General features: G+C 47.7%; 1 protein-coding gene across 1 annotated transcript in view; it reads right to left on the bottom strand.

Annotated features, from left to right (window-relative positions):
* ZC3H3 (zinc finger CCCH-type containing 3) overlaps window positions 1–26,206 on the bottom strand; it is a 127,828-nt gene that overhangs the window by 22,249 nt on the left and 79,373 nt on the right. The window contains exons 5-9 of the mRNA XM_063402933.1: window positions 21,273–21,466; window positions 9,815–9,896; window positions 8,090–8,245; window positions 5,970–6,039; window positions 1,131–1,262 (exon numbers count right to left, since the gene is read on the bottom strand). Of these exons, the coding sequence (XP_063259003.1) occupies window positions 1,131–1,262; window positions 5,970–6,039; window positions 8,090–8,245; window positions 9,815–9,896; window positions 21,273–21,466 (634 nt within the window). The remainder of the gene's footprint in view (window positions 1–1,130; window positions 1,263–5,969; window positions 6,040–8,089; window positions 8,246–9,814; window positions 9,897–21,272; window positions 21,467–26,206) is intronic.

The raw sequence follows: 26,206 nt of genomic DNA, 5'->3' as shown, positions 1-26,206 counted from the left end.
CCTGGCACTCCAGATCCTTGTCCAAAGTCCCTCTCCAGCTCTCCTGGAGCCCCTTTAGCCCCTTAGAAATGACTCTGAGGTTTCCTCGGACCTTTCCCTTTTCCAGGCTGGACTTTCCCAGCTCTCCCAGCCTGGCTCCAGAGCAGAGGGGATCCAGCCTCAGAGCATCTCTGCAGCCTCCTCTGGGCTCACTTCAGCAGCTCTAGATCCTCTTTCTTCTGTTGGACCCAGAGCTGGAGGCAGCTCTGCAGGTGGGGTCTCACCTGAGTGGGGCAGAGGGGCAGAATTCCCCCCTTTCCTGCTGGTCACAACTGTCTAAGGGTGAGCAAAAATCCCACACCATAACCCACAACCCATTTGGAAAACGGCAAAGAGGAGTCAGGACAGTCCCTTGGATTCCCAAGGGAACACCAGCATGGCCAACGCTCTCCCTTATCCACGACACAGAAAGCTGAGATCCTGTGGAGGAGGAACTGGCACCTGGCTCCAAGCCCTGCTCCAGGAAAGCTGCTCCCACAATTTCCACATTACATCAGACACCAAAAGCTCATGGATGAGGTTACAAGTCTGACCCAGGCTGTGCACGAAGTCCATGTAGGACTTCACAGATCCAAACCATCCCCAGGACCTGGAGGTGGCTCCATGAATCCCTCCAGGCACAGGATGCTGAGCTGGCTGAGCAAGGCTGGTCTTGCTCCTAAAACTAAGCCACAGGATTTAAGGCTTAAGTTTTAACCCATCACGGAGCCAGTGTGGAAAATAAGCATTAACGCCTATGGATTTTCCAGGTAAAACAGGGAATCTTAAATATTTTCCTACATTTTTCATCTGTTTCAGTGAGGGTTTTCAGGGCAGGTGCCTTGAGCTCAGACACTGACAGCACAAACCCCTCATGCAGGCTCTTACCAGGGAAGCACCAGCACGCTGATGAGCTGAACCCTTTGATTCCTTTCCCTTTTTTCCCAACCAAACCACTTTGCCAAAACCCTTTGGAAAACCACAGGACTGTTGTTCACCACATCCAGGTGCTGAGCAGCTTCCAGCTTTTCCCCGTGGTGCCGTAGCTGGTGCAGGACGCTGCTCATGGCTTTGGCTTCGGCCCACGGCAGCTGGGATAAATCCCTCCTTACCTTTTCTCCCATGGGACAATATCCTTTGAGGAAATCCTGGCACACTTCTGCCTTCCTGGACACGTAGACGTGGCTGTAGGGGCAATTGCTGTTGCTGCAGATCCCCTTCAAGTAGTAGGAACACACCGGCATCTGCAAGAGGAGGAGAAATCCGTCAGCATTCCCTAAACCCGTGACTCGGAATCACTGCAACCCCCAGACCTGAAATAAAAGCGTGACAAGCATGAAATAAACAGGAATCTTTTGCCATCCACCGATCCCAGAGGTGTTTTTAGCTCTTCCATTGGTCTCCTGCAAGGCAGCTCCCTGGTATTACGTGTTCCCAGTGTTTGGATACGCAGGGAGCGAAGACACTTCCCTCAGCATCCTTCAGGATGCTGGAGAGAGAGTGAAAAGCTGGAAATTGCCACCAGGAAGGAAATTCCCTCTGGAGAGCACAAAAAAGGGACAGGGAAATGTCATAAATTTCAGGAACACCTTTTGCAAGGGATGATGCAGTGATGGAGATGGGAATAGCGGTGCAGGGATCACACCCAGCCTGGCTGCAACATCCCACAGGGAATTCTGGCCATCACCAAGGCCAAAAGAGCATCCTGGGAGTGCTTCCCATTTGGCTCCTCCATGGATATGGAGCTGGCTGGAAGGGGGCTTCATAAAGGTGCCAAAAGATGGTTCCTAGAAAGGGGGAAGAAAGCACCTCCACGAGGATTTTGGGGAGGCTGCATCACTCCAAGGCATTATCCTGGAATTCCCCAGGGCTGTGATGCCTCTCCCTGCGCACTCCAGGAGGGAGTGAAAGAAAGAGGAGAGCCCAGGCTCCTGCCATGAGCATTGGGGAAGGAGAGCAGCGGGATCCACGGAGCAGATCCCTGATCCCGCTCTCCTGCATTCCCGAGTTTCCGCAGCGTGACAGCCGACGGGCGGGGAAAAACCGACGGAGCAAGGATTCTCCTCATCGTCCTCGAAGCACAAACTTCACCTTCTGCCAGCTGTTATCATTAAAAACAAATTACCAGCCTGCTGCCATATTTCAGCATCCTTAACTCACCGGCTACCGCCAGCAGCTTCCCGCTTCCCGCCCCGACCAGGCAGCTGCCACCGGGAACGTGCACTTCCCAAAGGTCCGGCTCCTCCTGCTCCTACATCCCGAATTTCCTCACTGCTTGGCGTGGTATTGATCCCCCCATTCACCAGTAGCATCCTGGTCCCACCAGTTCAAGAATCCCCAAGTAATATTTACAATCCTGCAGTAACCACGGCCGGGGCTATCCGGAAAAATCCCTTATCCCTGAAGGGCACATTAAGGGTTGAACTAAATTGCCTCGCTGGAGGCCGAGAGGAAAGAAAACAAAGGGTGCTTTAAAAGAGGAGAGTTTATTTTTAATTGTCTTTTAACTGCAGACATTAACATAAAGGACAGGGCTCTGGGGCGATCTTTGGCTGTGCTGGTGGTGTGACCGTAAACGATTCCCTTAATGTAGTTTTTGATATAGAGCCCAAATTAGCTCTAATAAAAAGGGATAATAAAGGCAGCTCTCTGACAAAAATAAACTCCTCCTCGCTGTCAAGCCCGAGCCATTATCAAGAGGAAGCAGCGCTCTCATTTCAATTAACCTTGTTTGCACCCCAGCACGTCCACACAAATAACAATAACATTAATTCAAGGCACTGGGGCGCTGCGGCCGCCTTCGACAGCTTTGACTCTCTACAAGCTCTGGAGGCAGCAGCTAAATGAACCCGAAACTCCACGTGAGCCTCCAAATTGCTCACAACTGAGTTTTGAAGCTCTATTAGGGAGAAAAATGCTGATTCTTTACGAGTTCCTCAAGGGGAAAAGCTGTTGGAACAGCAGCGGGCGGCTTCTCGAGTCCCGGCCTCTCGCAACCTTCGCTTCCTTCAGATTTCCCGGTTTCTCCCCATTGCTGGGATGTGTCAGTGGCTCTGATCCCTTGTGGAAAAATTCTCTGTGTGTCACTTCAGTGGGTGCTTCTCATCAAAGGCTCTACCTGAGTCTCCTGTGGAGCAAAATTCTTTAAACTGTGAGGCCCTGGCAGAGGTTGTCCAGAGAAGCTGTGGCTGCCCCATCCCTGGAAGTGCCAAAGGCCAGGTTGGACAGGGCTTGGAGCAACCTGGGACAGTGAAAGGTGTCTCTGCCCATGGCAGAACATGAAGAGCTTTCCCTCTTCCCCGGGCTCTTTTTTCCATCACCAGAGGGTGATGGAAACCACTGGAGTTTGGATCTGCAAAGCTCCGTGACAATCTGGAGCCACTCTCCATCCTGGAGACTGTTCCCTGCTTGGAGTAAGGGGTTTGCTGCTCTAGGATAGGGGAAAAGCTCCCTGCTGCTGTGACAGCTGAATCCATGCAGTTTCCGTAGAAAACAGCAATTTTTCCTATAGGAAATAATGATTATTCCCATTTTTTCAGTGGGGAAACTGAGGCATGGGAGTGCACAAAGGGTGAGAAATTATTTTGTCCTGCAACCAAGGGCCAAGCTCTGCAATCCTTTGATCCTCCACCTGCTGGATTGGATATCCCATCCCAGTAAAATCCCACTGAGGTGAGATACACAACAACCTGAACTTTCTCAGGTGAGGAGGTTTTGGGGTGTCCCTCTCCAATAACCACAAAGTGAAATCAGCAATCCCCAAACCACCACATCATCCCACACGAATTAAAACCCACACGAATTAAAAACATCCCGCATCACATTAAAACCTCAACTCAAACAGCCAAAAACCAACCATGCACAATTCTTCACCTGAGGAAAAGGTGGGATTTACCCCAAAAACTCCACAAGCACGAGGAAAAATGAATCTTTCCCCTTCTGAGTGCCTTCACCTGCTTTTCCCAGCCCTGATAAATGAGGGAAAAGCCACCTTTGCCAAGAATCGCTGGGGTTAACAGGGAGCTCTGGGACTTGGAAAGCAAAGTTGCCTCTCGCTTTGGGAAGCAGCATTCCCGTGGCAATAAATCACCCTGGAACAAGTTTGAACTCCATGGAGGAGGTTGTTTCTCTTCCAGCCCTCGCTGATGACAAGGTGGCAAACAGCGAGACCTTTGAACCACCCTCAGGGTGGTTAATCCTGTGAAAAATAATTCCCCTTCCCAATGGAGCACGGCAGGAAAAACGTGCTCCAAAAGCTTTTCAGAGCTGGCACCGCCCGCTTTGATTTTGGTTTGTTAATTAATGATTCATCTTGAGTTTAGGTGATGTTTCATTAGCTCAGGATAAAGGTGAGATGGGCTGAGGTCACTGCATCCCATGGGATCCCATCCCAGGGATTCTGTCCCCAAAATGCTATTGGCAAACAGCTCCTTGACATGGTCACTCCTTTTTAATTCCATTTTATTATTATGTTATTCTTCTCAAACAGGTGAGGTGCTGCTAAAGGTGGAGTTTTCCATCATCCTCCATTTATTCATCCAAGACAGCCCAGAAGCCAAATCTGGAGGAGGACCAAGTATTCCTGGAAGGGAAACTGAGGCCACATCTCCACCAGGAATTTAAACATGCCAAGGAATATTCCTGGGTACAGAGACCACAAATTCATCCACATCCAACCATCCCATTCTTTGGTGGATAAACTTCCAACTGCAACAGCTCCTTGAGTGTGTCCAATTCCCAAGTTTCATCTAGGTTTTTTGCCCCAAAAAATACTTCACCACCTTTGGAAAGTAAATTAAATTTGGAGTTTATGGTTCTGTGGTTGAATTTCACACCCTCAGAGTTGCAGGCAGAGGGTTGCACATTGTTTACTTGGATGACAACAAGTTGTTGGCCTCACTAATTACAATAATTTTGGATAAATCAACAGCCAATCCCGCTGCAAAGCTTCCTTCATTCTCGGCTTCTTTATTTCTGAAATCTGACGCTGTTACAGGATGAAAAAAAAAACCCAAACTGTCCCTTTTTCCACCTATCAATCCTCATTCCCATTCCTGCTCTGACACGCCACGAGCCAGGGAATGCAGCTGTCCCCGTGCCTGTTTTATGTACTCATGATTAAGTGACTCTGAAGAGAAATCCATGTAAAAAACATCTGGTGCTCCGTGCCTCCTTCGGAGCCACTTCCCGGATAACTTATGAGCTCCACACGGACAGGGAACGTGCCTCAGGCACCTCAGCTTCCGTGCTGGAGTCTCCAAAGCTGCATCCAAGTGGAGATCCCAGCCACTAAACACGGGCTGAGGTGTTAAATCATCACTGATAAACCCAAAATAAAAACATGGATTGTTCTTCCACCTCGTGTAATAAAACCACAGAGCTCCAAATACGTCAAGAAGGAGGAAAACAATGAACTCCAAAGTTGCTCCGCCACGGTTTCAATCTGATTTTGCTGCTTGATTTTTCATTAATTTATACCTCCAAGTTATGTTTTTTAAAACATCCTCCGACCCCAGCACAGAGGGATTTCCAGGGGAATGTGATCTTATGGAAGTAGGGAAGGATTAGACGCAACTACATGGATTTGATGATCTTGGAGGTCTTTTTTAGACCCATGAGACCTCACAGGTCTTTTTTAGACCTCAGCCATAGGGTGGTGAGCCCTGGCACAGGTTGCCCAGAGAAGCTGTGGCTGCCCCATTCCTGGAAAAATTCAAGGCCAGGTTGGATGAGGCTTGGAGCAACCTGGGATAGTGAAAGGTGTCCCTGCCCATGGCAGAGGGGTTGGAATGTGATGATCCTGAAGGTCCCATCCATCCCAAACCATTCCATGGTTCTGTCACGATTCAGGAGCCTGAACAGCTCAGCAAGGAAACTCCAACCTCAGTGAGGAAGAGCCTTCCTACAACCACCCCAACAGAGCCACATTCCCACTGGGAAGTCACACAGACCTTGTCCTTGGACACTTTGTGGGAGAATGGACAGGTCCCATCCGTCTTCTTGCACGTGCCACGGAGAAACCTGGAGATAAAGCAGATGGAGAGGATTGGACACCAGGTGGGTCATAAAATACCTGGTTTTATACAAAATCACACGATCGCCGTCGAGCTCATCCACAAACCCATTTTAATTTTAAATTAGTACAGATCTCCCCTGCTGGAAGAGCAGCTGATGATTCCTGATAGATTTTGTTCTTTCATCACATTTGGCTGCTCATTAGTAGGCAGAGCAAGGCTTGTATCCCAAAATTCAGATATGATGCTCCCAGAAGGAGAAAGGTCCTTCCTAGAGCCCTCATTGCTCCAAGTTTCCGAGAAAAGCTGTGGATTTCCCATCCCTGGAAGTGTTCAAGGCCAGGCTGGACAAATCTTGGAGCAACCTGGGATAAGGGAAGGCGTCCCTGCCCACAGCAGCAGGATGGATTGGATGATCTTGAAGGTTCTTTCCAATCCCAGCCATTCCAGGATTCCATGATCCCATTCCATGAGATGCTGGATGAAGCTCCAGGCAGGAGTGGCCACTGACCAGGAGGAGCAAACACAGGGCCAGAACAGGAACCAAGATCCCAAAGCACAAGAGGATGTCATGAGTTTTCCTAGGAGTGACTGCTGTGAGAGCAGATTAACAAAAAAATGATAAGGGAAAGCTAAAGAATGGGATTGGAGTTAAAGGAACCAGAATAAGGAGAGGCAAAACTGGGAGAAAATCAGTGTTGTCCTCCAATGATCCCTGGAAATGAGACAGGATGGAGACCCAAAAGACTTCAAGGAGCACAATTCCTAAAGTAGGCAAAGAGTTATGGGATTTGTTATGTGAGAGTGAGTGAGAAGGAGTAAAATCATTTAAAAAACCAATAAATCACCTTCCCCTCCTCTATCGTCTCCCATCAAGCTTTGAGCAACTTCCAAGTGATTCCAGCACAGCGGCAATTTTATGGAGAAATTAGTCCAGGAGTTCATCAGTGGAGTTGGCTTTTCTGCACTTTTTAAATGACTCATAATGGAGTTTAATCAACTCTTGGGCAGGTCTAATGAGCTGCCAACATGGATCAGTTCTCCTGGAATAAATCACCGAGGCTCAGAGCTGCACGATGTCACAGGCTGAGGGATTCACACCTGTTGGACTGATCCAAAGGGATCTCAGGAATGTTCCTGAAGGAATAACCTGGAGTATGGTCAGGGCAGGGGCTCAAGTCACCCAGGCCAGAAAAGAAGGCTCCAAAGGGACCTTAGAGCCCCTTCCAGTGCCTAAAGGGGCTCCAAGAGAGCCAAAGAGGGACTTGGGACAAGGGATGGAGGGACAGGACAAGGGGAATGGTGTCCCACTGCCAGAGGGATAGATAGGATATCAGGGAGATACTTTTCCCTGTGAGGCTGGTGAGGCCCTGGAATGGAATTTCCAGAGAAGCTGTGGCTGCCCCATCCCTGGAAGTGTTCCAGGCCAGGCTGGACAAGGCTTGGAGCAACCTGGGATAGGGGGAGATGTCCCTGCCTGTCACAGATGACAGGAAAAGAACTGCACGAGGACACGCTGGTGAGCAAAGCAGGAAAAAGGGACGAGTTTATTCACAAAACTCAATTTTATACATTTCCTGTGGTGCCTGTAGATTGGAGGATGGAATTCCACCTCTCAAACCACATTGGTCAAGCCAACTGTCAATCAACTTTCTCTTCCTACCTAAAAATATGTAAATAATGAAGGACAGCTAGCAAAACATGGCCATTGTTTATAGTATAAAGTGTGATAAAGTAAAAAATTCTGACTCCAATATGAAGAACAATACAGAAGGCTAAGAAAAGTCTTCAAAACCAGGGTGACACCTGCCCACGTCAGAGGTTTGGAATTCAATGATTTTGGTGTCCCTTCCAAGGAAAACAATTCCATGATTCTCTGACCTCTTCCTGTCCTCCTCCTTCCAATCCAACAGCGCAGAACCTACGCCTGACCCAGAACTCCCATTTTTGTTGTTCTACATCTCTCTCATCAGTTTGTTTCCCTTAGGAATATCCCAGAAGGAAGCACCAAAGCCTCCCCGTGTCCCAGTTTACCCCGATTCCGTGTCCATCCCTACCTGGTGCAGACGGCCACTTTCTCTGGGTCATGGATGTAGGGGCAGCTCTCGCCCCGGTTGCACCTCCCGAAGCGGTTGTAGTACATGCAATATTCCTTCTTCTTCTTCCTCTGCTTGGCCTGGCGGATGATGGCCAAGCTCCTCTGCACAGCACGGCTGAAGGAGAAAGAGGGACAAGGTCAGGGAAAAACCTCCAGCTCCAACACCACGATGGCATGGAGGAGATACCTCAACAACACCTGGAACCACAGAGGAGCCCCCGTCTCTGGAGAGTGAAATATTTATGAAGTTCATGCTCATATGCCCTTAAGTATTTCCAATTTTTGGTTGATTTTACCCCAAATCATTAAAAATCTGCAGCATAACAATGAAGTGACCAGTGAGATCCCTTCCCACCTCCATAACTCTGATTCTCTCCTCTGGTTTTATGAGCGTGGAGAGGGTTTCCCCACACTTTTGGGGAATATGGTGAGGAAGGAAACATCCTCTCCTTGTGCAGGACAGGGCTGAATGACTTGGAGGGCTCTTCAGCACATGTCCCACCAGCTGGACCTGATGCCATTCATGGCCCTCAAGTGGGCACCTGCTCACGAATCTCAAACAACGAGGACCTACGTGATGGCCACAGGAACAAAAAGCACCACCAAAGAGCAGGAAAGCTCCTTTTTAATTGCCTGGTCCCACTAGAAGCTACTTAAGGAGCTCAGAAGTTGCTTAGCACATTTTCCATGAGCTCCCAGCTGGAGAGGGAATTATCCAGCAGCTCTAGGGACCACGTGGAAGAGGGAAAGTGTTGGGATCCAAGTGAAGACAAACCATCAGATGTCTCTGAGCAGATAATTCAGTGGTAGGGCACAGTCACCTCCAGTTTGCTGAGGATGCAGTGCACTATCCATGAAAAATACAGGTTCAAGGAACTTATTTTCAGAGGAAATCACATTTTTATCTCTGTAACTGTTGGATGTCTGCGGCTTCTGGATTAGAAGGAGGTGCAAGGCTGAGTCTAAGTTGCTGGATGTGTGGTGGGTAATCCCAAACACAAATCCAGGCTGGGTGGAGAATGGATTGAGTGCAGCCCTGAGGAGGAGGACTTGGTGGAGTTGGTGGATGAGAAGCTCCACATGATCCAGCCACAGGAGCCCAGAATGTCCTGGGCTCATCCCACACCGTGGGCAGCAGGAGAGGGGGAATTTCTGCCCCTCTGCCCTGCTCAGGTGAGACCCCACCTGCAGAGCTGCCTCCAGCCCTGGAGTCCAAAGGCAGAAGGATGTGGAGGTGCTGGAGTGAGTCCAGAGGAGGCCACGGAGATGCTCCAAGGGATGGAGCCCCTCTGCTCTGGAGCCAGGCTGGGAGAGATGGGAATGTCCAGCCTGGAAAAGGGAAGGCTCCAGGGAGACCTCAGAGCCCCTCCCAGTGCCTAAAGGGGCTCCAGGAGAGCTGGAGAGGGACTCAGGACAAGGGATGGAGTGCCAGGACACAGGGAATGGTTTCCCACTGCCAGAGGGCAGAGTTAGATGGGATATTGGGAAGAAATTCTTCCCTGGGAGGGTGGGGAGGCTCTGGCTGAGCTTACAACCACCTCGAAGTAGAAGCTGTAGAAAAGAAGCAGCCAGAGCTTCACCAAATCATCCTCCAATTCAAAAGCTGCTCCTGAAGCTCCTGACTCCCTCCTGAGGGTAATTCCAAAGATGGAGCACGTCATTCCTGCTTCCCATGAGTACAGACCTGGCGATGTATCGGCACGTGGAGTATCTGCTCAGGCCAGGTGGAGAGACCCCAGGGCTGGGTGTGGAGTGCAATCTCAGTGCTGGAGAGAGAGAAAAACATGGATCATTGCTTGGAATAGAGAAATTTTGCAGGAATTCACACAGCCCTCAGTACCTCAGGTCCACAAAAATGGTCAGAGGGATTGAGACCTTTTGCTATGAGTAAAAGCTGGGGGATCTGGCTGGGGTTGTTCAGCCTGGAAAAGGCTCCAGAGAGAACTTGGAGCCTCTTCCAGGGCCTAAAGGGGCACCAAGAGAGCTGCAGAGGAACTTGGGACAAGAACCTGGAGTGGCAAAACAGAGGGAATGGCTTCCCACTGCCAGAGGGCAGGGAGAGATGGGACATTAGGAAGAAATTCTTCCCTGGGAGGGTGGCGAGGCTCTGGCACTGTTTGCCCAGAGAAATCATGGATGCCCCACCCCTGGAAGTGTCCAAGGCCAAGCTGGACAGGGCTTGGAGCAACCTGGGATAGTAGAAAGTGTCCCTGCCCCTGGCACAGCATTGGAACTGGATGATCTTCAGGTTCCCTCCCAATCCAAACCAATCCATGATTCCTTATTATTTAACCCAAAGCACGGAGCTCCCAGAGAACCAATGGACCAAGACGCCCTTTTAGGGACTTCCCACCTCTGGAACAGCTCCTTGCCAGCCCCAAACACAGCAGGAATTTTTCCCCTCAGCACCCAAACGTGCCAGAACACCTCTGCAAGCAAATCCCACGCTTCCACCCTCAATACAACAAACCTCCACGCTTGGCTTGACAGGGAAGCCCAGCTCCCGCTCCCATCCATGCACGCACGGAATTAAATCACCCTTGACCGGTGCAGGGAAGAACGAACGGGAAAGAAAGGCTGGATTTCATTTTTCCAGGTGGGATGAGAGCGGCTCAGTCACTCACCTGCCAGCCCGGGCGTGTTGGGGAGTTGAGCGAGCGGGATTTGATTGCGCGGCGCCGCGAGCTGTCACTCGGCTGCCGGCGTCGGCAAAGCCCCATCTGTTCCCTCTGCACATCAAATTCCATCAACGGGGCATTTGAGCCACCACTGAGATGGGTTTTTTCCCTTTTTTTTTAAAATTCCTTCTCGTCCCAAGCTGTAGGAGCGTCCTTTTAGTGCCACAGTAAACATTTATCAACTTTGGGATGCTCCGAAGACGCCGCTGAAGGGTCTCCTTTAAGAGCAAGGCTGACTTCCCAAATAAAGTCCATTAGGATAGGGCTGGAGCATCCCCAGCCCTCTGGAATTCTGTGTAATATTCCTTACAGCTACACCAAGAATCAGCTCCTGAGGGCAGCAGACAATCCCTCTAAATATTTAATATTTGGGGATGAAAGCTGAAACACAGGGATGAACAGGTTTGGAATCATGGAATCATGGAATTGTTGAGGCTGGAAGGGTCCTGAAAGGTCATCTTGGCCAGAAAGGAGGAAATACTGAAGAGATAAATAGAGGATAAATAAAGGGGCCAACAGCCTCCTGCCAGTGGGTTGGAATTTTTATGCAGCAAAAATACATCAATGGAATAATTTTGGGGGGCTTTTTCCCCCAGTTTTCATCTTCCAGCAAGAAGACATGGAATAAAATGATGTGCATCTCCCATTCCAGGAATTAACTCACATCCCAAAGGCAGCTTAACTATCCAAGAGTGATCCCATCCATGACAAAATCCAGAAGAGATCCATGCAGTTCTGGCAAAGCACCTGGAAGGTGGCAAAGAAACCCCCCACCCACATTTTCCCAATTCCTAATTATTCATCCTGTGTGCAAATCCTCCCCAAACTATTGGAAAACCACCCAAATATTTCTCCAGGAGGAGCCAAGCCAAGAAAGCTCCATAATTAAACATTTCACCATCCATTGGGATTCATGGGAGAGAACTCAGGCTCTGTTGTGAGGGTATTTTTGGAAGCTCTTGCATTGTGGAAAGAAAGATTAAATGAAAGTAAAAGCTTTGTGTACATCTAAGTAACAATAACGGGGTGCAAGAGAGTGGGTTGGATGTTCCTGACTTTTCAGGAGGTCCAAAGAGCCTAAATTTGGATTTTTAGGGTGGTTGTCAACTCAGAATTCCCAACTGATCACCACAAGAGATCTGCATTAATAAATACATTAATAAATAAATATTCCTGGCATTGGAGGGTATATTATTGAAATTGGGGTGAAATTGGAACATCAAAAGACACTGGAAAAAGGGGTAAGAGTTAAAGTCCAACATCAGGAGCCGAAATTTGCTGAATTCTGGCCTAAATTAAACAAAAAGCTGAAATGATGCCCCTAGGACTCGACTTTGGGAGTCTGGTTTGGTCCAGAAGAAACACTGGGCATATCCCAGTCCCAAATCTGTCCCGTTTTTCTCCTCAATCACTTCCCAGCTGGGGAGAACATCGGGAGACAGGGGTGCTGTGGGATCAGGCATTGCCAAAGTCCCTCCCTATGGAAATTCAAAGAGGTGCCACAGCGAATTCCTCCCATGTGCACACTCCAAGGCAGTGGAAATGGAATGGAGAGGGGGGAAAAAAAAGCAGGAAAATAAGAAAAGCTGCCACAGAGAGCACCAAGAACTGCACACTGAGGGCAGTCTGAAGTGATTACACCCAGCACAGCGGTGCCAGCCGGGATATTTTCCACCCTGCGGAAGGGCCAGGTGGATTTCTCTCCCCCCTTTCCCGACGATTCAGTCGCTTGGAAGAGCATCATCCGTAAGGAAACCCACAGCCCGTGCAAACGAGGTTTTTTTCTCCTCTTAATGCATCATCCCAGCCCAACGCTGGCAGCTCCGGTGGCTCGCGGTGAGGAGTGATTGTTGTTCCCAATCCAGCCGGGGAGACTCCGCGCGTCTCTCCGGAGGGAGCAGGAGCTGTCATGTTCATTAAATGCATGATTACAGCTATGATTAATTGCGGGGGCTACAGACCAACTCCTTTTTTTTTTTTTTTTCCCCCTGCTCCTAGGAAGGAATCCACAGCCAAGCAGTCCCGCGGTGTTTTCCGCGGCGTTTGGCTCGACGCTTGGAATTCCAGATTTTGATGGAAAAGGGGGAAAAGGCACAATTTATCCTTGCCAAACAAAAAAAGAAAAGCCTAAAACAAGCAGGTCGGATGCTGCACCAACATCCATAAGTTAATTAGGACTTTTTAAGATCCTTAATCCTAAAACTCAGCTCAAGTGGATCCAGGTCCACCTCTGGCACATTGAGAGATTTTTTTCCATAACCCCAAAACACAACTCAAGGCTCAAGGTCCTTCTCCTCCAGGGAAAAGCTGGCAGAGATTTCCCTTTGCAGCCCAGGAACTGTCCCCAGGAGCAACACTCGGTGTTTTCCAGCATTCCCACATGGATATCAGGATACTCCCACCCAGACCAACACTCCTGCTCAGTTCCACATCACTCAAGGGCTTGGGATGCAACAAACACACCCCGAAATATTCCAAATATTCCTTTGAGTTAAAATTTGGCTGCAAATATCGCAGTTAATTGTCACCTGCTTAGTTATTTAGGAGGGATTTTATTGCTCTAAGGCACAGCTCAAGGATCTGGACCTCATCTCATGGAAAGGCCTGTTGGAGCATCTTATTCAGTAGTTTACTCTTTTTAAATGGTGGAAAAGCTGTGCAAAACTGATTTAGGAAAAAAAAAGGGAGAACTCCAGAGCTGGGGTGAGCTGGGACCAAGGGATGATTGGCAAGAGGGTGAGAACATTGTTAAAATTATGAGTATTGAGTATCGAGCCCATTGCTTCCCATCTACTTCCACAATCCCAAATCAAGGATAATTTGTGGAAATCTTCCCCAGAGAAGGAAACAATCAATAGAAAACTGAAATAGACAGGAAAAAAAGGAAGAAACTCAGAGCAGGGGTGTGGAAGGGCCAAGGGATGGGCAAGAGTGTGAGAACACTGTTAGAATGGTGAGTGTTGAGTATCAGGCCTGTTGCTTCCCATCTACTTCCACCATTCCAAGTCAAGGATAATTTATGGAATTCTTACACACAGAGGGAACCAACCAGGGATTTGTCCAAGCAGTGGCAGTGACCACAACAGGGTCAGCCCATCTTCCCATTATTTTTTGTTATTTTTTGTTGGTTTTGGAATTGTTCGGTCCCTTATCCCTTTTGAGCTCAGGCCTTTGGCTCGTTGAGTTCAATTCCTCGGGTTTGGGATTCCTCAGTCCCTGACCCCTTTTAGAGCTCAATTCCATGGCCCCTTGAATCTCAGTGCCCTGTTTTTGGGATTATTCAATTCCTTATATCCTTTGAAATCAATCCCTTGGCCCCTTTCGAGCTCAATCCCGTAGTTTTGGGATCCCTCAATCCCTTGGGCCCCTTCACTCTCAATTCCATGGTTTTGGGATTTCTCAATCCCTTTATCCCTCAGGTGTGGGTGTCAGCACACAACCTCTCCTCAGCCTGTTCCCACACGACCTGGAAAAATCTTCCTCAAACCACGCTGGCTCCTTTAATGGTTCCCATTCTCATCCCGCCTCGCCCACGGCAGCCTCCTTCGGAAAGAGCCGAGCGATTCATTTTTCCCAGTCTCTCCTTGGCTTTATTGCTGAACCAAAAGTTTTGAGGCCGCACTTGGGGAAATTTATTTCTTTAATTATTATTCATTTAAGCAGGTTCCGCGGATTTCGAGGATCAGCACTCGCAGCTGCTGGGGGTCATTTATTTCCCTCACTGGACAGCACAAGTCCTCATTCCGGAGAAGACAACGGGAAGAGAAGGGATGAGCTGCTGCTAAACAAGCGGAAATTTTCCCATTTTCCTGTCCCCACATCCCATGAATGTCCCTCACTCAGGTGGTCACGAGTGTTTTATTAAAAAAACAACTTAAATTGATGAATCAGCTTTGATTAATGAAGCAGGTCCGGGCTGGATGTTGTATGAGCAGATGTGGGCCAGGAGCGGGATCTCATCCCTGCAATTCCAGAGCTGAGGAATTGAGCACATAAAGAGAAAGGGATTGAGCAATCCCCAAAGCCAAGGCGTTGAGACTGAAGGGGCCAAAGGATTGAGGTCCAGAGGGATAAAATGATTGGACAATCCCAAAACCATGGAAATAAGAGTGGAAAGATCAAAGGGATTGAACAATCCCAAAACCAAGGGATAGAGCTCAAAAGGGGCCAAGGATTGAGGTCAAAGGGGCTGGGATTGAACAACCCCAAAATCAAAGGATTGACATCAAAGGGGCCAAGAGATTCCACAATCCCAAGGCACGGAGATTGAGGGGGCCACGGAGCTGATCTGAAAAAGGGTAAGGGACTGAAAAATCTCAAAAACAAGGGATTGAGTTTGAAAGAGGTGAGGGATTGATTTATCAATCCCCAAAAACACATGGGACTGCAGTCCAAAGGGGTGAGAGATTCAGTCATCCCCAAGAGCACGGATTGAGCTAAAAAAGGATAAGGGAAGGAGGAATCCCAAAAACAAGGGATTGAGTTTAAATTGAGGGACTGAGCTGAAAGACACAGAACAATTCCAAAAACAAGGCATTGAGATGGAAGGGGCCAAGGGATCCCTCAATCCCAAAGACAAGGAAGGCATTGAGACTGAAGGTGCAAAGGAATTGAGCTCAAAAGGGGTAAGGGATTGAAGAATCCCAGAACCATGGGATTGAGATTGAATGGATTGAGATTGAAAGGATTCCCCAATCCCAAAGAAAAAGCCTTGAGACTGAAGGGGCCATGAAACTGAGCTCAAAAGGGGCCCAGGGATTGAGCAACCCCAGAGAGAAAGAATTGATCTGAAAAGAGGAAAGAACTGAGGAATCACAAAGACAAAGGACTGAGTAAAAAAGGGGCCATGAGACTGAGATCAAAAGGGACCAAGGGATCCCACAACCCCAAAGAAAAAGCACTGAGATTGAGGGAGCCAGGGAACTGAGGTCAGAACAGGTAAGGGATTGAGCAATCCCAAAGCCAAGGGAATTACTTCTAAAGGGGCCAAGAGATTAAATTCAAGATGGGCAAGGGACAGAACAATCCCAAAACCAAGAGATTGAGATTGAAATGTCCGGGGGATTAAGCAATCCCAAAACAAGGGAGTGATCCTGAAGAAGCCAAGGAATTGAGTTCAAAAAGAGACTGAGCAATCCCAAACCCAAGGAATTCACCTCAAGGAGAGTGAGCACAAAGGGATCCTGGCACCAGCAACACCGAAACCAGTGGAAGCCTGAGGAAAGCAACATTCCAAATTTCCCTGCTCTCACACCTCGATGCACTGGGCTGGTCTCTCCTCCACCAAATTCTTCCTTAACCCTCCAGTATGATCCCAACACATTCAAGAAGACAGAAGACAGGAAAGTGGGTCATGATGGACAAACAAGAAACTCGGGATGTTTCCGTGGACATGGGGAAAAGGCAGAGCCTGGCACACCGGAGCAAATCCTCCCTAATTCCTCTTTAAATTAAAAGCAGAGGCAAAAGATGGGTGGTGGACAAATTCCAGTCCTGAATCTCTCTCCTTTCCTTCTCTAAAAAGGAGTGGCTCAGAGGAAGGAGCAGCATTCCCGCAAGCACGGGGCCAACGGCAGCGCTGAGCATTTCATCATCCTTGAAAAAGTGGGAAGAGCGTTTTCCGTGACGTTCAGCACTTCTAAACTTAGCTGGTAAACAGGGAGGCCACAGAGCACTTTCTTCCAGCACCGTGGAGATCTCTGAGTGTGGAGTTCTCCCACTGCAGTCCAAATCGTGTTCAGGAGCATCCGTGACCTGACCCCAGCCTGATGCAGTGGAGGAGGGAGTCCAGAAATGCTCTGGAGCCAGGCTGGGAGAGATGGGAATGTCCAGCTTGGAGCAGAGAAGGCTCTAGAGAGAACTTCGAGCCCCTTCCAGTGCCTAAAGGGGCTCCAGGAGAGCTGGAGAGGGACTTGGAACAAGGGATGGAGGGACAGGACACAGGGAATGGCTTCCCACTACCAGAGGGCAGAATTAGATGGGATATTGGGAGAAATCCTTCCCTGTGAGGGTGGGGAAGCCCTGGCACAGGTTGCCCAGAGAAGCTGCATCTATCTCATCTCTGGAAATGTCCAAGGCCAGGTTGGAGAGAGCTTGGAGCAATATGGGATAGCAGAAGGTGTCCCTGCCCCTGGCAGAGGGTTGGAAGTGGATGATCTTCAATTTCCTTCCCAACCCAAACCATTCCATGATTCCATGACCTTCCACCTCCCCAGCTGATCACCTCTGGAGCAGAGAGGGGAAACTGAGGCAGGAGGGGGTGCTACACAGCAGGATGGAGACAGGAAGTGCATCCGGATGCAGGGTAAGTCCCTCCCAGTTCTGGAAGGCTGAACTCAAACATGTTTTAATTAATAATTTGTTTCTCTGGGATCAGAGCCGCCGACACAATGTGTAGGAGAAGCCTCATCTTGGGAAGACTTAAAGCTCCTCTTAAACCTCCACCTTTGCAAGCTCAGCAATCCTGGGTACCTCCAAGCCTCTGGAATCTAGGGCCATGGAGACAATTCGAAAACCCCAATAAATAAAATCCCATTGCTCAAGGGGCTGGCTGTCACCTCTGGAGCCCCCAAAGCCAGCAGCCTTCCTCCAACCAAGAGCTAAACCCTCAGCAGGGAGTAAATCATGCAGGTGAGGATTTGCCCATGGAAAAACAGGCTGGACACATGGAAAACCCTGCTGGAGCCAGCCCCAGCTCACGGAGTTCAATTCCCCTCTCAGCAGCGGCGGCGGCTCGTGCCGAGATTGGGGTCAGGGCTGGTTTCCGGACAATGTCAAACCTTAATTTGCTTTCTGTTGCTTTCAATCTTGTATTTCCCCTTCTGTAATTCTTTGTGAAACTCTACATTGCCCAGGACCTTTTGCTTCTCTCCCTGATTTCACGGAAATTCCTCAAGAGTCTGGAAAACGCCTTAGCAGCTGGAGAAAGAAATGAAGGAAAGGTTCCTTGTGAGCGGAGAATCCCAATTATTCCGCTTGTTTAATTAATTGCCACATAGCAAATGCTTTCCACACCATCCCACTGCCGATTTTCCAAGACTTCTGCATAGTGAAAAAATACATGGGTGCCAAAATACCAGTTATCCCAAAGGGAAAGAGCCTTTCCACGTTGGATTCTGCCTCTTTGTCTTGCACAAAGATGAGCAGAGAGTGTTTAAGCCCTGGGTTTTCTTCTCCATCCTTGCCTGAGTAATGAATTATGCCACATCCAAGGTCCCTATCCAGCTGGGAAGGCAAAAAAAAAATTTATTTCTGTATTTTATTTTCAGTTTTCTGGAGACAAGCGTGGAAGGCAAAGAAATCCTTTGGGAGCAGAGCCACACGTGGGATGAGAGCGAAGTTCTCAGCAGCTGCACAGGTCGTGGTGATGCTGTGATTGCTCCAGGGAGGTTTTTTTTATGTCCAAAACACCTCCAAAAACTTTTCCTGGGATTACAGTGACACTTCTCCTTGTCCCCAAGCCGTGTGCCCTCCTCGTCTCTCCAGCACTAACAAAGCTGATTCCAGAGGAGCCATGGAAAACTCCTCTTCCCATCGCTCCTGGTAGCCTCAGGATCGACCCAAATACAGCACAGGAAGAGCAGGAAGAGCATCCCCAGGACCAAATCTTAACTCACCACCAGCATCCACCAATAAATCCCTTGGGAATGCCACGATGGTGTGGATGCATCAGTCCCAACGCCCGGCACCCGATTTTGTACTGTAGAGATAAAACCCCAAACCCATAAATCCAGGGAAAGAGCAGAATTATAACCCACTGGAAGTAAACTCCGAGCTATTAAACTGTCAGGAGCATTTCCCGTCTCTCCACTGCTCCAAACACACGGTGCCTGGCACTGAGAGGGAAAGGAAAAGCCGTTTTTTTCCATCTTTTAAATAAACTTTGTCAAGTGTTGAAAACACAGAGCGTTGAGCAAACGTTCGCAGCCGATGAGAACACACAAATCTTCCGCCCTGCCAGGCCCAGTTATCCTAAGGCAAGAGGAATCCGTGGAATCCATGCTCGGGAAGGAGGATGAATTATGGGGAGAGATGAAAGATGACATGGAAATACTGATCCGTAGCAGTTCCTCGGGTTTTGTGGTTACAAAGCCACCGTGCCATGTGGCAGGGGGAAGAGAGGCAACAGCAAAATAAGGAATATCTTCAAAAATAACAATTAGATGGGATTGTATTTTATAGGGAATAATGGGATATTCTCTCCCAAAGTGGGAATAATTAAATCCAATTCTCTGAATGAGACCCAGAACTCACTTCTGAGAGGAAGGAAAAATGGGGGGATCACATTTCCTCCATGTCTTGTCACACCAAATCCCCTCAGGAACCCCCCACAAGCAATTCCAAGGCCTGAATCTGCAGAAATCCTCCCATCATACCCTTGGCTTAATCCCTCTGTCAGGAATTTGCCTCTAAGTTGGTGTTTCTCCGCTTGGTCCCAACCCAGTGATGGATATTCATGGACAGTACAAATCCATCAGCCTTTGCTGAGATGCCCAAATGAGACTTTGTTATTTCCAGACAAATTTAGACACTTCCTTGCACTTGGATAAATTTAAAAATTCACCTCTTTGCTGGAAGGCAGGACCTTTTCCATCCATGTCCCCTCCAAAAAGAAGCTCATGAAACCTGTTCTTTAAAAGATCCTTAAAATAATGGAGATTTTAGAGCCAAATTAATCCAGCATTTCATCATCCTTTTCCTCAGAAAGCTCTCCCACCAATTTAAGCCCCTTGGGTTTTGGCTGCTCCACTTGGCCACTGAGAGACATCCTTCCTTTGCTTGGCAGTTCCAGATCTTCCCATTTTCCAGTCCTTCCAGCCATCACTTCTCCCAAAGATTCCTCCTAGTGGTCCTACTCCATCCCGAAATCCATCCCCTGCTCCATCCAACAACATCCCTGCCCATGTCCTGGGGTTTCACCCCTTTTCTTCCATTCCTGCAGGACATTTTCTGCCTTTGGTGACGTCTTCAATGCCCAGAGATGGTGCTTAAGGCAGAGCCACCCTCGAGCTGGTTTTGTGCAGCTGATTATACTGATCCAGACACTCTGGGAAATCCCAGTACCACCAGCAAAGCTCTTGGAAATAATCTGATTTTTTTTTTTCTACAAACTCCTGAGCTGTTTCATGGCCACTTTTTCTGAGTCTCAAAACTCTGATCCTTGTCCCTCCTTCTCAGAGGCAGCACCAAAGCCAAGGATTTACCAGGCAGGATCTGAGATTCCAAAAAAATCCACTATAGATGTGCTCCTGAGCATGCTCATCCCTATTTGAGGAGTTGGCAGAAAGGAGAAAGCTGCAGCAGGAGAGCCAGACATCAAAAATCTGTCCTGAGAGGAGCTGAGTTGTGAAAACACCCACAAACCATTCCCAAACTCCTGCTAAGCCTCCCTTTGTTGCTCTCAGAAGGGAAATTACCTGGAAGTGACATTCCATTGGCTCCACATGCCTCGGCCTCATCCTCATCTCTGCAACAGGCAGCTCCACTCCCCATCCCAGCACAAAGCTCCTTCCCTCCCTAATCCTGCTCTTTGTGGGTTTAAAACCACCCAGGATGCCCCAGAATTCCCACAGGAATTGTGGTGCAGGTGATTTTGAAGGCTGCATCTCTTCTTTTCACCTGCTTTCCCATCATATTTTGGCATTCAAGGCCAGGCTGGACACAGCTGGGAACAACCTTGGCTGGTGGAAGGTGTCCCAGGGGGATGCAACTGGATGACCTTGAAGGTCCCTTTAATCCAAACCACCCCTCATTGCCTGATTTCCAGCATAATCCATAAAAATCCTCATCTCTCCTCCGTTCATCCTTCCAGCCAGGAAAATCAGCACAAACCCACTGGTTTTGCCTTCCCCAGTCGGCGTTAAATATCCCCAAAAATTCTCAACAAACCAGTTAGAGAGCAAAAATATTTGAGACCAAGAAGAAATTTAAAAAATGCTTTAAACACAGTTAAAATCTGCTCTTATTTAAGAGCCACGCTTGAGGTGTCAATCACAGGAGCAGCTGAAACACAAATTGAATCAAAGCCGTGTATAAAGCTGGGAATTCATCAAAATGGGGGCATCATTCCACAGTTATCTGCAGATTGATCTTCCCAAATTTTTAGGTCAATATTGAACACAATTTGATGAGCATCTCAAGCACAGTCAACCTTGTGGTGCTGTTTGAAGTTAGCCAAGACTTTGCTCATTAAACCAAGTTTAACGGCACATCTCCACAAGCTTGAATTAAGTCTGACTTAAGAAAAACCTCGATTCTCCTGAACTTTTAATTCTTCCAACATTATTTCTCCTTCGGAGCTACTGTAAAGCAAGAACAGCTCTTGGCATCGTGGGATGTCCACCACCTTCACATCCGGAATTCTACGAGGCCGGATGACGAGTCGCAACCCACAAGCTGGGAATAAACAGCTCAAAACTGGACTCAATGGATTTTGGACAAGAACTGGGACAAATTCCTGCTCACCTGCTCTGATGGGAGTTCTGGTGCTCAAGTCCCTGGCCCGGACAGGGCTGCTGGAAGTCTTGGAGAGTTTGTTGGCCGACACCCGGTACATGACGCCGCCGATGCAGCGGAGGCCTTTGCTCCTCCAGCGCTGTTGGACAGGCTGGGATTTGCCACCTTGGAGTGAGGGTCGGGTTTGGTTTAACAACAGGGATCTGCAGGAAAAAAAGTAAAGTCAAGGTCAGCCCAAATTTGGGAAAATGTCACAAGGAGGTGCTGCTTCATGAGCAAACCATGGGACTGGAGGGTCATGGAATGGTTTGGGTTCAGAGTGACCTTCAAGATCATCTCATTCCAACCCCATTGCCATGGGCAGGGACAGTTCCCACTAGAATGGAGGAGATGCATGGAAGGATCAGGCACGTTCCTGCTGTTGACAGAGGAAAAGTTCTGATTATTCATGACTAACACCAAAAAAATTGCCTTCAAAGACTCTACCCTAACTTCTCCTACCCTTGCTTGCACCTCCAGCCCCAGCAAAACCAAGGAAATGTGGATGCAAATCCCATGAGAGAATCAGCAAGGTGGGACCTTCACGGAGCTTAGCCAAGTTTTATGGAGCTCTACAAGCTCCATAAAACTTGGCTAAGCTCAGTGAAGCTTTGACATCCCTGGAAGTGCTTCAAAGCCAGGTGGGATGGGACTGTGAGCAATCTGATCCAGTGGGTGGCATCCCTGCCCATGGCAGGGGTTTGGAACTAGATGGTCTTTAAGTTCCCTTCCAACCCAAAAACATTCCATGAGTCTGTATTTTTGGTATCATTATTCCCATTATGAATCAGATACTACAATTTTGATATTTTTATTCTGCCCCCAAATCTGGCTCTTTGAAGCATTTTCCTCAATCCCTGCATGGGACAAATCACCCAAGAGCATTTCCATCCCTCACCTGTCACCTGGAGCTGATGCTGGACCTCAGCAGGGTCCAGTGGGCAGCACCAGGGATGTGTCCCCACCTCCTCAGCTCTCCCTAAATTCACAAACCCCATACTGAGGCAGTGGGATGGAGCTGGATCGGGAATCATGATCCAGTTACTGTTGCCCATAACGTTATTCTGAAGGACCACCAAGTTCTGAAGTGACAAATATTAGAGAATCCCAAAATCTTTTAGGTCTGAAAAGACCTCCAAGGCCATGAAGTCCAACCTGTGACCGATCACCACTTTGTCAATTAGACCAGAGCACTGAGTGCATTCCTTGAACACCTCCAGGGATGGGGACTCCCATTCCACCTCACTGGACAGCTCATCCCAACGTTTAACAACCCTTCCCACGAAAAAATTCCTTCTGATGTCCAACCTGAACCACCCCTGGCACAGCTTGAGGCCATTTCCTCTCATCCTGTCGCTGGTTGACAGGGAAAAGAGGCCAACCTTCACACTGCCACATTTGCCACCCAAAATCTTGTCCACTCTGTGACCTGACACCTCCTGCACCATCCCACCTCCCTCCCGACCCTCAGCGCAGCCTCCCAGCTCCTTCCTATCCATCCCCCACTGTGCAAACAGAGCCACTGCAGCCAAATCAAATCTCCTCCAGTATCAGTCGCCCTCCTCATTTAGCGCTAATCCAAACAGTAATTTGTTTATGCAAATTAGAGCTCTAATTTTGTATTAGCCCAAACTATGCTCGTAATGCTATTAGCAGAACGTATATAAACCGCACATTACCGGAGAATATCCGTAAATTAAGATCCCACTATCCTATCAGTGGAATGCAAACCCCGATGAGTATTTCCTTTAAATGAACATGTGCTCCAAAGAAAGAGAGAGCTGGAAAATGGAATAGTTACATTTCCTAATGCTGAGCGTGACAGCCTATTCATTCCGGAGGGCTGTTGCCACTGGCTACCGAGCTGGGAAAATTTGCTGCCTGGTTTTTGTGGAAGGGGATGGGAATTCGATAAATTCCTCGTTTCAGTTCCCCCAGGATTTTCTCCTCATGGAACTGCTCCGGAGAGGAGCATCAAGTCTTAGTGACTCACAAAGTCACAGGGGTGGCTTCGTTGGGTGAAGGTGGCGATGGCATGAGGGACACTTGGGTCACACCCAGCACATCCCAGAAAATTCCAGCAAGGCCAAGGATGCATCCAGCACTGGCTGTAGGACCTGAAGAAAGGTCTTGTGGCTATATCAGGGGCAATAAAAATAATATCAAATATCCAGTGGCTGGGAGGATGACGGAGACGATTCTCCGCCTCTGCTCTGCTTTTCTGAGATCCCATCTGGAGTTGTGTGTCCAGCTCTGGGGTCCCAGAATTAGAAGGATGAGGAGCTGTTGGAGCAAGTCCAGAGGAGGCCACGGAGATGCTCTGAGGGTTGGAGCCCCTCTGCTCTGGAGCCAGGCTGGGAGAGCTGGGAATGTCCAGCCTGGAGAAGGGAAAGATCCAGGGAGACCTTCCAGTGCCTAAAGGGACTCCAGCAGGGCTGGAGAGAGACTGTGGAAAAGGGATGGAGTGACAGGACTAGCAGGAATGGCTTCCCACTGCCAGAGGGCAGAATTAGATAAGATATTGGGAAGGAATTCTTCCCTGTGAGGATGGGGAGGTGCTGGAATGGAGTTCCCAGAGAAGCTGCAGCTGCCCCATCCCTGGAAGTGTCCATGGACATGGTTTGGGAGCAACCTGGGACAGTGGAAGGTGTCCCTGCCCACAGTGTCCATGGAACTCGATGATCTTTAACCCTTCCAACTCAACCCATTCCAGGATTTTAATGAAGGTATTACACAACACTGCCATGGTTTTGACAACACCCATCCCAGATCCATCCATCTCCTTTTCCTCCCAGGGATGTGTCACTGACCCCAGGACATTCCATTCCTCCATTCACAGGGGCTGCAGTACCAATGGATTTGGAGCTCCTTTTTCCCAGCTGAATCCCTTTCCCTGAATCCCTGAAGTCCCTTCAAAGACTTCTTCTAATTCCATACATATTCCCTATATGTTATCTCTGGGTATCATAGAGATATCCACACACATCTATTTCCGTACAGCTACACAAATAATTGAATATCTATACCCTGAGTATATGTATTGAAATACAAGATCTATATATTATATAGAATAATAAATATTGATACTTTTATACATAAATCTATATATCATACATAAATCTATATATTAGCACCTATATTCTCTGGGTCTTCTATATCCATCATTATCTCTAGATACTATTGAATATATGTGCTGAATACATATATTGAATTATATATGTTCAATAACTTCCAGATATATTCCATATATATATATATAATAATACCTGGAGACAATTTATGAAGACCAGATACTATTCTTATTCTTAGCACTTTATATTATTCATATATTATTGAATATATTGAATATGTTGAATTACATATATTCAGTAATATATGGGTAATACATATAATATATGGATATTATTTTCTATCTATTATACATTTCGTATTTTCCTTAAGTTTAGTAGAGGGGAGGGAGGAAGTCAGGAGTTCATCCAACATTCCCCACTCTAGTTTGTAGGGAAAGGCTGGGATGTGGCACGGCTGTGGAAGCACTCAGGGCATGGATATACAGATATATATATAGATATATATAGATAGATATATATAGATATAGATAGATAGATAGATAGATAGATAGATAGATAGATATAGATAGATAGATATAATAATTATGTACAGACATATATATAGGACAAACATATTTAAATAGATATTTTAAGTATTTAAATAGATATTGTATCTATATAGCTATATCTGTATATTATATGTTGATATATCTGTATCTATTAAAAATATCCTATATCTGTAGAGATACATTCAATATCTGTATTGAATATAAATTTACATATATGCCCTAATACATTATATTATCACATAGACACACATATATGAGATAACACATTAAAATAAACTTTTTTTGGCTGTAATGTCAATAAAATCCAACCCACAGCACAGGGGCTGCTCACACCACCTGAGCCCGACTCACACTGGTTTAAGCACCAGTTTAAGATCCAGCTGGTTGGATCCCCCAAATCCTTGGGATATTTATTTTCCTGCCTTGCTCTCAGCTCAACAAAGTGGTCACACACCTCTCTCTTCTTAGAATTCCTTAGGGATATCCAAGCTCCAAACTGAGGGAGCCTCCAAATGCTGTATCAGAACATCCCCACTGAGGCAGGGAGTTGGAACAGGATGATTTTTAAGGTTCCTTCCCATCCATTCCACAGATCTATGATTTTTTCAAGAATTTTGGCGAACAGCATCAAAACTCATTCCCCAAAGGGAGCAGGGCTGAACCTCCTCTAATTTAGAGCTGTTGTATTTTTGAGGGAGACAAGTGACCTCCAAGCAAAGCTTCTGCAGAACATCTGCTCCAGCTGCCATAGCCCCAAGGGCCACCAGACTGAAGCCACGGAATCACCACAGAATGATTTGGGTTGAAAAGGATCTTTAAAATCACCAAGTTCCAATTCCACTCCATGGGCTGGGACACCTTCCAGTAGAACAGGTCACTCCTGGCCTTGAACACTTCCAGGGATGCTCAGTCTGAGCTCACTGGAGGCTTGGCCACCTCCATTTCCACTGGGCAGTGCAAATGTCCAAGCAATGATGTCTCCTCATCCTTTTTATATACATAAAGTAATATTTATTAGAATATTTATTTTATTTATTATTTATTACATTAGGCAGGATATTTATTATATTATAGGAGCCTTAAGAGATTTAAAATTCAAAGAAAACTACGTTTTATATTCAAAAACCACGCCCACACAGATTGGCACGGAAGGAACTCAACTTCCCAACCTTCTTTTGCAGGAACACTTTATTTCCCTTCCGAATCCAAGCTGTGGCTCCCAAGTGGTTGTGTGGCCCCAACACAGCCACCAGTGTGTGTGTCCCCCTCCCTCTTGGTGACATCC

The sequence above is a fragment of the Prinia subflava genome, chromosome 1, assembly GCF_021018805.1.
Source record: "Prinia subflava isolate CZ2003 ecotype Zambia chromosome 1, Cam_Psub_1.2, whole genome shotgun sequence".
NCBI classification, from domain to species: Eukaryota; Metazoa; Chordata; class Aves; order Passeriformes; family Cisticolidae; genus Prinia; species Prinia subflava.
Note: the sequence above shows the minus strand (reverse complement) of the source record. Positions and strands in the feature narration are given on the sequence as shown.